Source organism: Cebus imitator, unplaced genomic scaffold (assembly GCF_001604975.1).
Source record: "Cebus imitator isolate Cc_AM_T3 unplaced genomic scaffold, Cebus_imitator-1.0 Scaffold125, whole genome shotgun sequence".
Lineage (NCBI taxonomy): Eukaryota > Metazoa > Chordata > Mammalia > Primates > Cebidae > Cebus > Cebus imitator.
The window spans coordinates 755,471-773,747 of NW_016107440.1; the positions used below are offsets into that span (position 1 = coordinate 755,471).

Sequence of the window (18,277 nt, forward strand, 5' to 3'; positions counted from 1 at the left end):
CCTCCTCCTTCTTCCCTCCTCCCTCCTCTCTTCCTTCCTCTTCCCTCCTCCCTCCTCCCTCCTCCCTCCTGGACAGAATCTTGCTCTGTTGCCCAGGCTGGAGTGCAGTGGCATGATCTTGGCTCGCTGCAATCTTTGCTTCCTGGGTTCAAGTGATTCTCCTGACTCAGTCTTCCAAGTAGCTGGGATCACAGACATGCGCCACCATGCCCAACTAATTTTTGTATTTTTAGTAGATATGGGGTTTTGCCATGTTGCCCAGGCTGGTCTCAAGCTTCTGAGCTCAGGTGATTCATTGGCCTTGGCCTCTGAAGGTGCTGGGATTACAGGCATGAGGGATTACAGGCTGGGATTACAGACCATACCCAGCTGGGTCTCTTCCTATAAGGACAAAAATCTTATTGATGAAGGCTTTGCCCTCATGATCTAATTACTTCCCAAAGACCCCACCTCCAAACAGTTTTACAATGGGAATGATGTTTTAGCATATGGATTTTGGAGGGACACATAGCATTCCTCAAACCTGGACATTTTAAATGGAAGCAAGTTGGGTATAGGAAACCCTGAGTGACACAGAGCAGCCCAGCAGAGATGCTTTAATTTTGGGAACACAAGCTCTCCTGGTGATTAATAAAAACTGTAAGTTTTCTCATTTGGCTCTTGTCCTCCTATGTACAGCTTTTGCAAATGAGGGCTGCAGTGTTGTATGTGATAGCGTTCAGAAACCCAGAGCCCATCCCAACCTCATGACACTGTAGTGCCATGGTAAACTTGTTTAGTTTACCATGTGCAGATATAATTTTGAAATGAGTGTATGGATCACAACGTAATAACATGTGAGGAGTGAGTACAAATGAAGTATTTTTTCCTCCACCTGCACAACAGAATAAAATAGTTGTTTTTTACACATTCTGTTGAAGGTAATTTGTATTGATAAACAGGAGCATTAATAATAATAATTGGCTGGCAGAATGATTTAGCATTAAGAGGTCTTTTGTCTAAGAAAACTGGTTCATAGAATCATTAAATACTTTCATTAAAGTTGAAAAGTAAAGAAACAGAGTTACCCCAAAACTCTGGAGTCTGAAGCAGAGACTGAACAAATTCAGCATGGCTGAGTGTAAGGAGTAAGTGCTATGTAATACCCCAAAAAGGATTGTAATATTGCCACACATACCTCAGAAAAGTTGCCCCACTAGGGACTCCATGTGGATGGACACTTTTGCTGTTCTGAGATGTCTGTGATTTGTGCTAATAGGCATCGGTATTGTGTTAACAATAACAGCAATTGCAACAACAGCTAAGACGCATTGGATGTTTATTATGAGCTACACAGACATTCTTTACATGTATCAGTCCAACGTGGGATGTTATCCCATATTACAGATGAGGAAATGAATACTCAGGTAGGCGTAGGTCACATACTGCTAAGGGGAAGGGGGTGGGATCAGTGGTGTGCTGAAGTTGGCTTGTACAGGTTTCTGAGAACTGACTGTGCACGTCTCTTCCCAATAGTGTGTTCAACAACACCATGTTGCTAGCTTGAATTTGGCCATTGTGGGAGACTTTACATTCCCAAAATTGACAAAATGCCACAGATCGTGTGGTAATATTACTGCATGATCTGTGACATTTTATCAATTTTATATAAAATATAAAAAAATATGCAAAATGTATATTACATATTATATATATATATAATATATATATATATACATATATTTTTATTTTTTTCCCCAGAGAACTCACTGACAAACATTCTAACAAATCACTAGATAGGATTCAAACCCAGGAGATTTGACTGGACAGCATTTTGGCAAAGATAGATGCTTCCAGGCCAAAGTATTGATAATAGTATTAACAAATTTCTTACTGTGTGAACCACTTTTATTTGGCTATTTTATTACTTGCAATCAAATGTGCCCTGATTCATTTTTAGCACTTTCTCATAGAATTGTTATGAGGGTTAAATGAAATGATGCATTTGGACCAGTCAGGGCAGGGCTTTACATGGTAAATGTTAGCACTGCCATGAAGGAACACATAGCAGAGATATGGTCCTAACATCATTGTGGTCATCTATTTCTAGATACTTCTCTACTTTCGCAGAAGCCAATGAGTGGCAAATTATGTTATCTGTACTTCATCTCTCTTCCACAGTCTGCAGCCCAGGGTAAAAGATAGATGAGTTAAAAAGAGAAGTCATCAGAATAATGCAGTTGTGTTAGTCTACAAACCAGTGATGCCACTTCCAAGCTCCACGAAAACAAAGCCTGAACAATTGCAAACTTATATATACCTTAGGATGCCTCTTTGGGAGTAAGGTCAGAGTCATAATGATGGAGCCTGAATTGTGACCAAAAAGGCATCTGTAGCACATGACACCATTTGGCAAAACCCAAATCAAATTTTAAGAGATATGGCACTATTGAAGTGGTGTCATTGGTCTGGGGTAATAAGTGAGGTTCATGGTCTCATGCCAAGGAAATTGAAGATGTGGGCACACAGGGAGTAGGTTTTAGAGTAGAAGTTTAATAGGAGAAAGAAAGGAGAGAGCTTCTTTGTGCAGAGGAAGGGGCCTGAGTGGGCTTCCCAGGTTTGGGGCCAGAGTTGGTTGGTTTTATAGATGAGCTTGAGGAGGTGGTGTCTCATTTACATAGGGCGTAGTGGATTGGTTAGACCAAGTGTGCTATTTACATAGTGCCGGAAGAGGGTGGCCATCCTACCCTAATCTTTTATTATGCAAATGAGGTCTTTACCTGGCCCACACCAAGTTACGTGCCCAAGTGGCAACAAAGAAAAGGGAAGGGAAAACCTCCTGGAATGTACCTGACTTCCAGGTAGCCCTTTTTTATTGGTACAGCTGCTGGCATTTACCTATGCAAGCTTCCAGCTTGCTTATCTATGCCTGCAGCTTGATTTTTCAGGCTGCTTTTTGTTAGAAAAGAAATGATTTTGGGCTGCTTGTTATTAAAAAGAAATTCCACCAAGAGCCCTTTTACTTTTAATAATTGCCTAATTTCTTTTTCTTTCCACTCCACTCCACTCCACTCCACTCCATTCCCCTCCCCTCCCCTTTCTTTGCAGCTCTGTGGTCCCTGATCTTCTCTAACCATTGCCCTCATAACCTATCCCCGTGGCTTTGGGTAACTTTGTATGTCCTGCCCTGAACACATCCAACATTTTCATGTGTCAGACTTACAATAGCACCTTCCCCTGCTACCTGCCTCTACACCTGAAGATCCACGTGTATTCTGGCCCTTGTCCGTATCTTGAATGCAGCCCCTGTACACCCTATGTCCTATCTACCATATTTATTATTTGTTGCAATATACTTTCTATTTTATTTTTTTAAAGTGAGGATTATATATATATATTTTAAATGATATTCTTTTTGTTTTTTTGAGATGGAGTCTGGCTCTGTTGCACAGACTGGAGTACAGTGGCACAATCTTGATCTCGGCTCACTGCAACCTCTGTCTCCCTCATTCAAGTGATTCTCCTGCCTCAGCCTTCCAAGTAGCTGGGCCTATGGGTGCCTGCCACCATGCCTGGCTAATGTTTTGTATTTTTTTGTAGAGATGAGATTTCACCATGTTAGCCAGGATGGTCTCGATCTGCTGATCTTGTGATCTGCCCACCTTGGCCTCCCAAAGTGCTGGGATTACAGATGTGAGCCATTGCAACCAGCCTAAAATGAGATTCTTGAAGAAAATAATAGTGTTATCTCTGGAAGGCAAACTTAAAGTCACCTTATATTTTGCTCTTCCTATACTTATTTTCTACATTTTCTATAATACATGAGTGATTTCTATAACCAAAAAAAAAAAAAAAGGGCTACTTACAAAAGGATAAATGAAGACAAATCTTAAATCTTAATCTCTATTCATCCAAGAAGCAAAGGACATTTGGCAAACTATTACGATCTACCCTATTTAGTGGGCTGGAGACACCAACTTTCTTTGCCTGCATTACCCACTCCATTTCTCAAGAGACATTAACAACACACCATGATTGAAGAACTCAGGTGTTATGTGTTTAAAGAAAGAGGTTTAAAATATTTTATTAGAGAACACATATCAATATTGAACAACACTTAAATAGATGGCATCCATATTTATAAGGACAATATAAATTCTTATAATTTGAACAGTCACTTTCAACAAATAAATTTATCAGTGGGCATGATCCATGAAGTATATTTTTTCAATAATTTATTCATCTGCTTAGTATTATGTACATTCATTTTCTTTGAAAAGAAACATAAAACCAATGTGATTGTTTACCACATCACATCATAAACAGATAGACCTGTAAAAATGGCGTGTAGAAAATTCAGAAACAATTAAACAGCACATTCCAAGGATATTGAGTCCATTTAAGAGAAATTAAATGCTTTGAAGCCATTGTAGTCAGCCTGGGTGTCATGTATATGCACTGATACAAAATGTTGCCACAAATTCAAGTATAACGATTCACACACATAAATATATTATGCTGACATAGAGAATGCTCCCTTGAATAGTATAGAGTGCATACCAAACTCTGCGCACGATTCAGATTAACTTTTTTTATTTTTGTAAAATGGAAGAAAAGGTAATGACATTGCCAACTTAGTCGACCAAATACCAAACCTGGAGAAGGTGGACATGGTTCACAAATGCTACACAATTAGAATTGCACCTTACAGGGATCGTATTGGTCACAACAGTTGCTAAAGGTTACAGAAAAACCGTAGCAGCTAAAATCAGCCAGTCAGCCCACATTTGCTTCTCTGGCAACGTGGAAATGCTGTGTGTGTATTTTGAACAAACGTAACAAGGAGACGAGCAGAAATGCTGCAGCAAGCCAGGAAATGTCACTGGGTTCATGGTTAAATGGTGTCAGCTTTATTTACTAAAGTATAATTTTAATTTCACAGGCAAAATGAACCTCCAATTTTTTTGTCCTTAGCCCCAGCAAGTCAAGTCCTTCTAAACTGCTAGTTGATTGAAAAAGTACAGCTTCAAGTCTGTCCCTTTTGCTTCCATTTCCCCACCACCTTTGCTCCATTTGTAACACAAGTAGACACTCTTTCTTTCTTTTTTTATTTTTGAGATGGAGTCTTGCTCTGTTGCCAGGCTGGAGTGCAGTGGCCGGATCTCAGCTCACTGCTACCTCTGTCTCCCGGGTTTAATCGATTCTCCTGCCTCACCCTCCTGAGTGGCTGGGACTACAGGTGTGCGCCACCACGCCCAGCTAATTTTTTATTTTTAGTAGAGCCAGGGTTTCACCATGTTGGCCAGGGTGGTCTCAGTCTCTTGACCTCATGATCTGCCCACTTAGGCCTTCCAAAGTGCTGGGATTACAGGCGTGAGCCACTGCACCCGGCCCCGACACTCTTTCATAAGCTTCAATGTAGTATGAGATGTGACCCTTCGATGATGTGAAAGCCAGCCTTTGGGGATAGTATAGTAATTCAGTTATTTTCTGCATGTTTTTTGTTGTTGTTGTTGTCGTTAGAAAAACTTGTTTTTTAAAAACATGCTGCATAACATCTTGCTAAAAACAATTCCTCAATTAGTAGTAACACCGAATTGCCTTACATATGATTTGCTTGTTAAGACATCCAAAGCATTTGGTTATTAAGAATTAGGCACCTCCATTCTTGAGCAAATATTTATTTGTGTGAAGAGAAAAATAGACCTCCTTTTTTTTTTTTTTAGCCTTTTTTGTCTGTTTAGCCATCCTATTGTAATGCTGCACTAAGCCTTGAGAACAAAGAGAATCGGACAACCAGGAGAAAAAGGCTTTGTGATTTTCAGCCAAGCCAAACACAGTCACTGTCAGGAGAGCCCTGGACTCACCACTGTTTCAGTGATTCTCTCTTGGCTTAAAAAAAGAATAAGAAGAAGAGCAGTTGTGTGGTTTGCCCGGGGGACTTGGGGAATGGGGGTTTGTATAGCCAGGTGGCCACCATGATAAGCAAGACTGCCTTCCCTGTGCCCCGAGCTGTGGGAGGAGGCAGCACCCCCAGCACATACCTGAGGTTCACCAGCCCCTGGGCCTTTGCACAGATTCCTTCCTTCCTTGCCTGGAACAACTGCTTCTGTTCCCCACCCCACTGTGTCCTCTAGGATTCACCATAGAGATCACCACTTTTGAGAATCCTAACTCTGCAGCCTGTTGGGGCCCTTCACCAAGCTCGCATGGCCCTGTGTCAATCTGGTAGGTTCTTGGAGGGCAAGGACTCTGTCTTTGCTCTTGTTATTCTCCACTTTCTGGACTTGGCCCTGGAGCACAGTCAGCCCTCACTGAATGTTATAGCGTGAATAAAGAAATGAGAGAGCAGAGAGGGCAATAGCGGCTCTCTTTGAATGAAGGGGATTTTGTTTTGCAGCATGAGTTACATGTCTATGAATGTTCTAGAATTTGAGGGACACTAACTTTTACAAGTGAAAAGTGCCTAACTTCTTTTTCTTTTAAAAATATTTTATTCTGAAAAATTTCAAACCTGCACAGACACGGAAGAACTGTGTGTGGCCTTGTCTGCCATTCTTACTTTGTCTATCACCATGGCTTACCCACTTTTGGCAAGAAGATGTTAAAGCAAATTGTAAACATACTTCGATATGTACCTACCAGTTAAGGACAATGCCATTATCACATCTGACAAAATTTAAAGTAACTACCTAATTATCTAACATCAAATAGGACCCAGCCTATGCTTAATCTTCTCCAGTTACTTCAAAAATGACTTTTTACACTTAGTTTCAATAAAGATCTAAACCAACAAAGCTTATACATTATACTTGATGAATATATCTCTTAAGAATATTTGAACCCACAAATTTCCCTTTTTTAAAATGCCATTTACTTATTGAAGAAACCTGGGTGTCTTACGGAATTTCCAACACCCTACATGTGGCTGATAATTCTTAATGAACTTTTAAGAATGAAATGGGGGATGGAGGTTGTACTAAACTGATATGCAAACAATCAAGCTATTTGTCCCCAAAGGCTCTTTTCTTCTTTCCCTTAGCATTCATAATCATTCCTAATCATTAATTCATAATCATAATAATCATTAAGTTGCTGTTTTTCTTGCATGAGCAACAGTAATATGTTGGATTTGTGTCTTAGTCAGATGGATGCTTGATAAAGAAGTAAATCCATGTGTCAGGCAAGGCTCCTGGCTCCTGGGTTCCTGGGGTGGATTCCAAAGACAGTGGGTAGCAGGACAAGTGGTGGGTTTCATGCTCCCCTTCCTTGGGCGGTAAGGACAACAGTTGTGGACAGGAAGCTGGCTTCATGTCATGGGTGTGTGTCCCTTTAAAACACAAGGTTGACTAACCTTTAATTAATCATGCATTTTTAATATCCTAGTCATCATGCATCAACATGATTACAATTTTTTCTTTCTGTAGAGTAAGAATTCTTACACCAAACTCAATGTATCCATTTTTACAAATTCAGACTTTGGTAGAGTGAGTTCTTAAATTGAGAACCCCTCTAATTTCCTCCTTAGCCAGACTGATCACATTCTGCTCCCTGTGAGATGATGCTTTTGGTCTTCTTTCTCCAAACATTGACAGAACTGAACATTCTTCTTTTTAATTCGGGCCAACACCAATCCGTTTATCCTTGAAGCTGCTTCTCAAAATCCAGAAGACTGAAATAGCCATAGACTGTTTATATAAGGCAGAGTTGGGCCAAGAACCTCATCCCCGAAAGTGACTTTTTTTTTTTTGAGATTCGGAGTCATGAGAGACCATTTGGCAGGGAGATGGCAGCGAGTCCCTGCCAAATTCAGCCACCAAGCATGGCTGACTGCTCCATCAGCCTGAGTCATGGTGAGCTGAGCTTGCAGTGTGGACTTCCCTGTGAAGACACCTGCCTAGGAGGCTCCTGGAGACCACCTAAAGGGCGCCCTAGAAATGTCTAGACTCGACTAGCAGAACCTGAAATTAGCACTGAGATTGTGACCTGAAGCTTCCATAAGACAGATTTCAATTTGCAGTGAAATGAAAATGGCCTCTGTTCACGTTTGGGAATTTGCTGTTTATCTTGGTAAACATTTACTTCCAACAGTTGCCCAAGCCAAGAGGTGTTCAGCCCTATTTTCTTAGATGACTTTACATCTAAGCTTTGCTTCAAATGCTGTACTGTCTTCCAGTGATCACAACTACTTTTTTCCATAACATCAGTTATATAAACACACACACGCAGGCAGACACACACACATTTTCTATAATGATGGCATTTTATGTACTGTCTTTCATAGGACAACTATGATAATTTAAAATACCTCCTATTGCAAAGCAAGTAGCCAATGTGAGGAAGATGACAAACACCAGCCTTGGATACTCTTGTTCTGGGTTGTCTACGATTCAGAGAGCTCGGTGGAAATCTTCAATGTAGTGCAGTTTGCCTGATTTTTAAAAGCTAAGACAAATTTTCCAAGTGGGGCTATTTCCAACCCAAAGAAAACAGTGTAGTGTGTGGAATTACTGGGCATTGGGATTTGGTGCCTAGCACCTTCAATGTAGGAATGACCGGACCCAAGCTATGGTGCAGCAGGTGCTTTGGGACCCGCTTTCTAATGACAGAGAAATGAATGTCTTCAGGTGGGGATGACCAACTCCTGGAAATGAAAACCTGAAGTGAGATAAAGAGCAAAGGAAAGTGAAGGACTTGTTTTCCCTTTTCCTGCACGTGGCACTTTCAGTGCTTGAAGGTACTTTACCCGTGATCTAATTTATAGTTGCGTCTTATTTAGCTAGCATTTGAGAGGGGAAATGAGGATGGAAAAAGAGTGTTAGCATTTATTGGGGGCCTACTATGATTTCATAGCTTTGTCAACTCATAAGCGTTTCATGTACACAATTTTATCTGCTAATCCCATTTCACAGGTGAGGAAAATGGCTCAAGAGAGGCAACGTGCCTTGTTTAGGGCTACTTAAATAGGTACAGAGATGGACGCTGCAATTAAGCCCAGGTGTGTGGCTTTCAGTCCATCATCCGTCTCTGAACTGCATTTTCCAGGTCCTTCCAGTGCCCTTCCTAGCATGGGTTTTGGGGTGGCGTTGGGAAGGTCACATTTAGCAAGCTAAGAGGTGAGCATAGGAGCACACCAGGAGAACACACAAGAGAGCGCGACTCTTTACAGCCTTTCTCTTTTTTCAAAACTCCCTGTAGACTTGACTCTCTTTACTCAATATGGGTATGAGAAGTCATACCCATATTGTTGTATTGATTCTCTGGGAAAATATTTCTTTTGTAATGTGACTACGAAATCTCATACCTTGCCAAAAAGCTTGGCATGTAGTAGATACTCCAAAAGGATGATTTTTCCTCTTTAAACTTTAGCTCTGCAAAAATCATCATGGATGCATTGTAGGGAGCAAAATGATTTTGTTGTCAGCATTGTTGGGATAAGTTTCTGTGTTAATACTGGAGAGTGAATTGCTTGTGACTTGTTACACCCAGAGATAAAAATAGTTTGTTTTCCCTCACATCTGATGAAGAAAGCATGTGTTTTTGATTCGGCTTTAAATGCTGAGGCAGAATTTCTGTTGCACAAATGTCAGCTCGCACTTATTAAAGTTTAGGTATCAGGCTTGTATGTAATGTTCAGAAGAGGAAGATGGGGCCAGGCAAGCTGCTGGAAATGGAGATGAGAGCAAGGAAGGGACCTCAGTTTTTACTCAATTACATCCTAATAAAAGTTTGACTCTTTTTTTTTAAGTATGTAGAAAACTAGCAATAAATTGTTATCGAAGTATTTGTAATGCTTGCTTTGATTTTAAAAAATAATTCACGGGTGTTCTTTTTAATAGCTTTTTACTTGTCAGATTGAATTTCAGCATTCTTATTTGTAGATTCAAACTGTGTATTCAGCATCCCATTCATCAAGTTTCCCTCCTTCTCTGCTCTTTATGACCACTGTCACCTCTGTCATGACTCCAGGACTGGGGGAGGCACTCTGGGGCATGAAGTACTCTGCCTGATGCTCAGCTTTTGAGTAATGGGCCACAGCCCTCCCATCGCTTGAGACTTCAATTAGCCTGTCTTTTCATTATGAAAGATAAGGCTGCATTTAACAACAGGAATGAAGACAAGGGAGGGGAAGAAATGCAATTTTTAAGGATAAATCAGTAAGCCATTGCTATACTTATTCGAACCTGGTTTTGGATGGCTTTTGGCTTGAATAGACTGAATACTTTTGTAGGGCTTGCCTTTTGTTGTGATTTTCCCCTGTTGTTTCCAGACTGGACCGAAGCTGGTGCATCACGTGACTCTAGACAGCCAGGGTGTTCTGATGTGATTGATATTGTGGAACCAGAAACGCTTCCAACCTGAGAGTCCCCAGGGAGGGAAGAGGGAGATAGGAGGCCACAGCGGCATTGTCTCTTGCCCAGAAAACACAACAGCAGATGCCATGCAGTTAGAACAGTCTTGATTCTTCCAAATGAGGATAAATGCGTGTCGTTTCTCAGGAACCAGGGAAGAAAAGAATATATCACTGTGTGGCTGTCAGGGAAACACTATGAGGGCAATACAAGGGGCCTGGGTTGGGTGATGAAGTGGAAATGGCATGGGATTTTTCAAGAGGCACGAGGTGGGCAGGCCAGGATGCCCTGAGACCAGGCAGAGTGGGCAGCTGCGCAGCAGGACCATCTCATTGCGCTTATGAGGGCTTAGGCTTTTAGAGTGGAAGGTGGTCTTCATTAAGACAGCTTTTAGCAGGGCCTGGCCGTCTATGTCCTCATATTGAATCCAAACAGTGCAGCTTCCTTTCCTCTTTTGTCTTTCTTAGGCTATAAGAAGAGTAGAGGAAAAACTACCTGAGGCTGTTTGGCACCCATTTTTCAAGCCAATACTGATACAGGGCAGACAGCACTGACGTACCCTTAACCCACCTATCACTGGCATGGAGACCCCAGGGTGATCATAGGGCCCTCATGTGGTCCTTAATGCCCCAGTTCCCAAGACTGGGCTCTGCTGTGGTTCTTATCCCATCTTGTTCTGTCTCACCCTCCCCTTAGAGTCTAGGATCTGTCTTAATTAAGGATGAGGCTCTGCTTTCTTGGGTAAAGATGGTCTCTGGGTGAGCATATGCCCATCTGACTTATGATGTCTGGGATTCTGCATTGCTGACCTGGGGTTCCTCACTGCTGTGCTCTGCACACCTAACTGGGATCTTACTGTCCCTAAGAATCATCAGGGTCATCAGCCTGAGCCTTTCTGGGTGGATTGTCTGATGTTTCCAGGTCCCTGGGGACTGGCCTCCCAGTCGGTGTCTGTAACTAGTGGTTGGATCTGATTACTTGCTCTGCTGTGCACCCCTCTCTCCATGCCTGCTTTGGGGCTGGAGTACTGCCATGGGCATGCTAAGTGACAAAACATTGCTGCCATCCAGGAGTTCTCCTCTAGTTGAGAAGACAGAACTTATATAAGTACTGTGTATACAAGGTATGCTTTAAAATACTTTAAATAGTTATAGTCTTTTAAAAACAACAGAAAGATTACAATAGAGTACAGAATTAACTGCCAAATATGTTCTATAGACAATTGCTATAAGAACTTGGAGAGAAATTGGGATGATCAAAAAGGGCCGAATTTAAACTTCTGATCTGGGAAAAGAATTATGGGTACATTTCGTATGGGCAGAAATGAAAGAGTGAGGAGGGAGTCCTTACGGGCTCAAATGAGTCTCCCACAGATTCCTATGTTGAAGTCCCAACCCCCAGGACCTCAGAATGTGACTGTATTCAGCGATAGTGCCTTTAAAGGCATGGTGTGGTTAAATGAGGTGATGAGGGTGGACCCTAATCCAATAAAACAGGTGTCTTTATAATAAGAAATTAGGACAGAGAAATGTACAGAGAATAAACCACATGAAGACACAGGGAGAAGGTAACTATCTACAAGTTAAAGAGAGATGCCTCAGAAGACACAACCAGCCAACGCCTTGATCTTCGACTCTCCAGTCTCCATAATGGCGTGATAATAAATTTCTGTTGTTGAAGCCACCCCATTTGTTTGTTATGATTGGCCTAGGACACTAATATGGGTGGCGGGATACAAACGCATGGAGCTGTGCTGTATCTGCAAAAGCAGGAGCATACTGGATGGTAGAAGATCCTTTATTAAAGTGGAAAAGTTCCTGGGACAAGAATATGATGAGTTGGCAGAAGGACTCCGTGAACAAGTTCCAGTAGCAGATGGGCTGCTGGGGACAGGGACAAAGAGCGAGTATCAGAAGAGAAAGAACACCCTTTGCCTGGCTGACAGTTCTGCTCAGGGTATACATTCTGATGGGTTAAGCGTTGCTCAATGCCAACATAAAACCAGGTTTACTTTATGGGATTAATCAAAGGCCTTGAAGGCCCTCAAGCATTCTTAAGAGGGGAAGTCAACAGGGAAGGAACAAGAAGGGCAAGAGACAGAAGATGCAGAAGAGAAAGAGAAGCTGACTTTGCTGGGTTCAGTAGAGACTTTTGAACCATTAGAGATTGGTAAGAGGTGCACCCCTTGTGGGGCTGATAGAAATACTGCAACCACTCACTCTGACCACCAGCTCTTTTCTAAAATGTGGCTGCACGTTGTTTATACCTTTTACTTGGAAGTAATTGTATACGAGCAGAAAGGCAGCATTGCAAGCAGAGGATAAAAATCCGTGGGGGCCTTCAAAATGTCCTCACTCTCCTGGCACCATCTCCTGCCCTGAGCTCTCTGGATGCTGTGGGCCTGGAGCTCACAGAGTCAGGCTGATCTGGGAAGGGGATGGAGTTGCTGAGGGCAGCCCCGTCTTGTCACCCAGAGCATGGATTCCGTGGGAAATGGCACCCTCTGGAGCAAGGACACCCACCCCAGCCTTTTTCATTGTTTATAAGTTTAGCAAGAAGGGGAGGGTGGAATTATGGAGAGGACAGCATCAGGAAAGGAGGTGGGAAAGATGAAAGGGCTCAGGATCAAGACCAACAGGAAGGGAAGGTAGGGGAGGCTGCCATGTAGCATCATCCCAAGGTAATAGAGGTGTGATTACTGAATGGCCTCAGTATTTCCAGGTTCTTCCATGTCAGTTCTGCACCCACCACCATCCATGCCCCACCCGAGAGCCCTGCCGTTGAGTCTCCTCTGTCAACACTGTGGACGCTGTGCCCTTGGCTGCAGGAATGGCACTTTATTTCTGATGAGGAGAGTCTTTCTCTTCCTCGTTGCCCATCAGGCCTGGAGAGAGGAAGGAACAAGAAGTCCCTCCAACAAAGTGTGTCAGCTCAGGGAAACATGAATCTGGTATCCCCAGGGGAGGGCTGAATATGCTTCCCCATAGTAATATCATTTCTATTCCAGTTAGGCAAAGAAAAAGGAAAAATAAAAGAAGAAGAGGAGGAGGAGGAAGAGGAAAAGGAGGAGAGAACAATTCTGAATCCTATCTGTCTTTTGAAAATGCCCACTGTACCAAGCATACTCTCTGAACCCCATGACTCTTCTTGGTGAGCTCCAGGCAGGCCCTCAAATGCCCTGGTGTGGGGTGCCATGTCTAGGAGGTCTTCCCAAGGAGCCAAGTGTGACCCAGAGATTCTTTGGGGGGTCCTCTGGGGCCCTCCACTTGGGCAGGTTCCAAGGGTCTGGGAGGAATTTCAGGTTGGCCTCGGTCAAGGGTGTGTATTTATTGTTGCTACTCTTAGGGTCAGCCAGATTGTGCTATGGGGATTTCCCAGATGGGGCAAGGAGCTGAACAATGTTGAGGCCCCCCTGGGCTCCAGTGGACCTCCCTGCTCTACAGAGGACAGCAGTGGGGTGACAGGTGCTCACCTCTTACTCTGATGCCTGCTTGGAAGGTCAAATGATACATAGGATGGACCCACTCTGAATATGGACTTGTCACTTTATCCAATCATTCATGCAGATTGGGAACATGAATTTAGCTAAGTGGAGATGTGTCAATGGCATATTAAAAAATATTTGTATTTTGAACACCGAATCGCATTGTTTAGCATCATCTGTGCTATACTGTCAGCTAGTAACAACACAGATCATGATGGCAAACTACGGCCCATGAGCTCGCTCTGGCCTGCAGTCTGGTTTTTTGTTTGTTTTGCTTTGTTTGAGAGAAGAAGGGTTTAGTTTTACATTTTGGAGGGTTGTCTCCCTCCCTGCCAAAAGTCAAAACAAATAAGAATATGTGATAGAGACTGTATGACCCCGCAATGCCTAAAATATTTACTATCTAGTCACATACAGAAAAAGTTTGTAAACTCCTAATGTACATTAAATAGATTTTTTTCTTTTTGGCTCATCTGGGAACATCCTACCCCTCCCCCATTTATAACAATGCCTCTTGGAAAAATGCATTTTTGACTTTGTAACAGATGAACATGGACTCCATCTGGCTTGTAGGCTGGGGACTCTCTGTGCCTCTCTGTTTTTTATGCCAAGTGCAGGGTGGGGTGCAGCAGAGGTTGTTTGCTGCTGGTAATGACTAGTGTGTATGCAATGACCCACAGGCTGACCGGAAAAAGAATTATTCCCCAAACTCCCTTTGGGACCTCTGCGTTCCTGAGGACAGTAAGGTGACAATTACTGCCTTCCTTGTCATGCTGTGGAGCAAACCAAGAGTCTCCTGCCCTGCCTAGTTCCTTGGCTCTGCTGCTGCCCTCTAGGAATAAAGAACAGAATCACAGGTGTGTGTCTTTCAGGCAATCACAGAAGTAAAGACAAATATGCCCTTGGCTCCTGGAACAGTGTGGTGCTGCCCAGCCATGGCAGAGATATGACAGGAGAGAAGCTGTCGATAGAGCTGAAATTATAGGTCAGGGACAAATGAGTGAGATGTGAAAGTCAGAGTGTCAGGAAACACAGTGGACCTGGGAAACACTGAGGTGCCATGGAAAAAGGAGTCGGAGGCTGGATTTGGGGATATTGCAAGAAATCCTTAAATCTCCCACCTCCTCTTTTCTTTATATGCTAAAGTGTAGGCAATAATCTGTTTCTTCTCCTTCTACTGCACAGGGATGACTTAAGATAAGCAAAATTACTTTGATAAATATAAAGTGCTATATAAATGGACAGAAATAGTAAACTTAAGTTGGGATTTTTTGTCTTAGCTTTCTCTCTACTGCATTTGAATGCACCTATGGAATCCAGGCTTTTGAAGAAGCCAGTGCCTTCATTTTTTTTTTTAACTCCAAATACAGTGTACATTTGCTCTTAGATTTTCTGCCTAATTAAGCCCATAGTTTTCATAGTTTAGCAATAATCATTTCCAGCTTATAATGTGGCTTCACTGAATATGATATGGTGAAAAAGTAAAGTAATAACTCCTGAGCCACACGGAAAGGAAAGGCAATTATTTTGTCTTTTGAAATGAAAAAGCCACAAGCTTTAGGGCAGTTCCTTGCTTATCAGTTGCAGCAAGGCATGACTCAACCAACCTGCTTTGAGGCAATGTCTATGGTAAATCTTCCTGCTGCTAAACCCCTCCATCCACAAACTCCACAACCTTCTTTTAGGTGAGAGAGCCAGTAACCCATGTTGTAGCAGCAAAGTAGAAATGACATTTTCCTGCATAGAGCAGATAAGGCCATTCTCATCCCCTCTTCCACGACATTTGGGTCTGGGGGGCATGAACAAGCTAAGGTTGATGGGAGCAGCAGCAAGGGACTGGTGTCCTCTGCTGAAATCCTAACTTGCTTTTGTCAGCCTAGCCCCGCAATGGTCATCTCCACTCACTCAGCTCCCAGGGACTCTGGAGGGCCAGGAGGCCATGGCTGCCATTGCTTTCTGAAGATGGTGGGCACCACAGCAGCCTGGCTCTGCCCAGCTCCCCAGCACAGTCTGCAGACACGGAGCAGGTGCAAACAGGGTTCCAACTGGGCTCCACTGGAGCTGTACGCAGGTGGTTTCATGGTTAAAAGTCCTAGTAGTGTAAAGAAAAATGAGAGTAACTGGTGAGCATACCTCTGATGTCTCCATATTTGCCTCCTCTGCTTTCTTTTTATCTGTTTTCTTCTTGGAGAGTTTACCTCCCATCTGCTTGGGCACCCTGTGCTGATGAGCAGCGCTCTTTCCTTAATTAAGTCAACAAGCATTCATACACAGAGGCAGCATCTTTTATGGCCAAAGGACCTGAGAAGATCAGTTCCAGAAGCAATTGAGAAAGTTTGTCAAGCTCTCATTAAGTAACCGTGATCAAAGAGTGAACAATTACCTGCCCAAGCAAATAGTTCCTAAAATGTTCTCACTCCCAGGTCTTAACCATGAAACCTACTGGGCCAGAAGGTTGGGATATCCAGTTTTCACTTGTGAAAAGAAATTAGGAACAAGCAATGTCACCTGATACATAGCCATAGCTTCCAACTGGTGCCTCATTTTTCAAAGATTGCCTAGGTCTTCAGCTTCCTGGCGGTCAGCATTCTGAACCCTTTCCCCATGGTGACATCATATAATTCACATGCTTGATATGCTCCCTGCAATTCTTGGTGAAATATCTATAATACCTTCCCCTCTGTCCAACTTAAAAAAAAAAAAACAGTTGGAATACAGGTGAGTGAGAGCAAGTGATGTTGTATTTGTTTTCATTTATTTTTTTAAAAGGGATGTTCTTCCCAAAAAGTGTTTCTGTGAACTGTGGCTGGTCATCAGTAACTTCAACGCAACACCCAATATGTGTCCTATCTGCAATGGGATTGTACCGTTCTTGACCAGTGTGGCCTCTTCTGCATTCTCTTACATGCCTATCTTCCCCTAACATGCCATAATATGTCCAAGCAAGGACTTCATCACATTCCAGACCATTAACTCCTAAAAATGTGATGGAGTCTGATGGTTAGAAGTGTAGACACCAAACCCTTCCATGGATGCCCTGCTCTTGGGTTTGACTGGGCTGGAGATTTGGCAGCATGTTTGCCATGGTTAATTTGGAGGCAAATCCCAAGGAAAGAAAACATTAAAAAGTTTGGCTGTGCCTTGGCATCCTCAGCACACCCAATCCAAATGGGAAAAGTCTTACCCCCATTCTTTTGGAGTAGGGGAGCTATGGAAAATGTACAGGTTCAGAATAGGGAGATGCAGGTTTCAATCATGGTTTTCCCTTGGCCTTGGGCAAGTCCTTAACCTCTCATGATAAACAGATTTTTATCTGCATAACAGGAGTAGCAGAGTTTCCAGGGAGTTTAGAGGAAATGGGTACAAAATTTCCTGCAGATTCCTGGCACACAGTAAGACCTAACAGAAAAATCTTAAGAGAATATTTATTTATCCAAACACTACCGTCTACCATGGAATATTTATTTTTGAATATTTTGTAGAGTTTTAGATTTGCTATATGATTATAAGCAGAAGCCCTCTTGGAGGAGACATGAGAGAGGAAAAGGAAAGATAACTGATGAGTAAAATGCTTTTCTGAAGTCCATGACATAATCTGGGGAAATTTTTGAATAATGAGATTCACGGTCTCTCTTAATGCATGCAGTTTGAGTTGCAGAATAAGCTCAAATTTCCCCTATCCCATAATGTCACATTGATTTTTGTGATGTTTAGACAATCCCAAAGCAACTACTTTTTATAACACGTTAGAGAAGACATCATTACTCTGGGTAAATTCCTCCAACCCCAAATAGAAGCAGTAAACATGTGAATATAAATATGAAAATTATTTTCTGTACTGCAACAATTTTAGATATTTTTTTGGCATGCTTAAAGGTACAGAGATTTAGGAGAAATGAGCAAAAAGTAATTCAACTCATATATTGTTTACCCTACTCTGACTAAGTTTTGGGAGACATTATCAATTTCTTGTAAAATTAGTATATCATGCTATGGGAAAGGAAAAATATGTTAAAAGTTTACCTCCCTGGAGAGAGGAGACTGGAGAAGAGTGTAGCAAACAATTATTTACGGATGGTTTTACACGGATACAATTGTCATGGTTTTATTCTGATGACCAAAAGATTCTCTAGTTGTTTATTTTGATTAGATGTGGCATTAGTGCCAGATTTCCTGTGTTTCTAAGCTTTCCCATATCTAAAATTTAAAAGTATCTGTAAAGATGATTAAAGATCATCTCAAACATGGAACCATAATTTATTGAAGAAAAATGATAACCAGTCTTCCCATGGGGATGTTCTTCCTGGAAGGGGGAGTGGGGCAAGTGATTTTCTTATTCAGATCCTGGGCTAAGCTCTTCTCAACAATGAAACTGATCTTTCCTATCAAGGCAGAAGAGGAGCGAGGGTTTGCATATTCACGTTTTTCTTAGACGCTTGCCTCTATAATAGGATATTCACAT

General features: G+C 42.3%; 1 protein-coding gene across 2 annotated transcripts in view; it reads right to left on the reverse strand.

The window, feature by feature from the left end:
• Positions 1–6,505: 6,505 nt before the first annotated feature.
• Positions 6,506–18,277, reverse strand: part of ADRA1A (adrenoceptor alpha 1A) — a 103,580-nt gene continuing 91,808 nt past the window's right edge. The window contains exon 4 of one of the 2 annotated variants that reach the window (XM_017540393.2): positions 6,506–7,309. In XM_017540393.2, the coding sequence (XP_017395882.1) occupies positions 7,289–7,309 (21 nt within the window). In that variant the 3' untranslated portion in view covers positions 6,506–7,288. Of the gene's footprint in view, positions 7,310–8,228; positions 15,908–18,277 lie in introns of those variants that run through there. The other variant, XM_017540394.2, reaches the window with a different exon arrangement.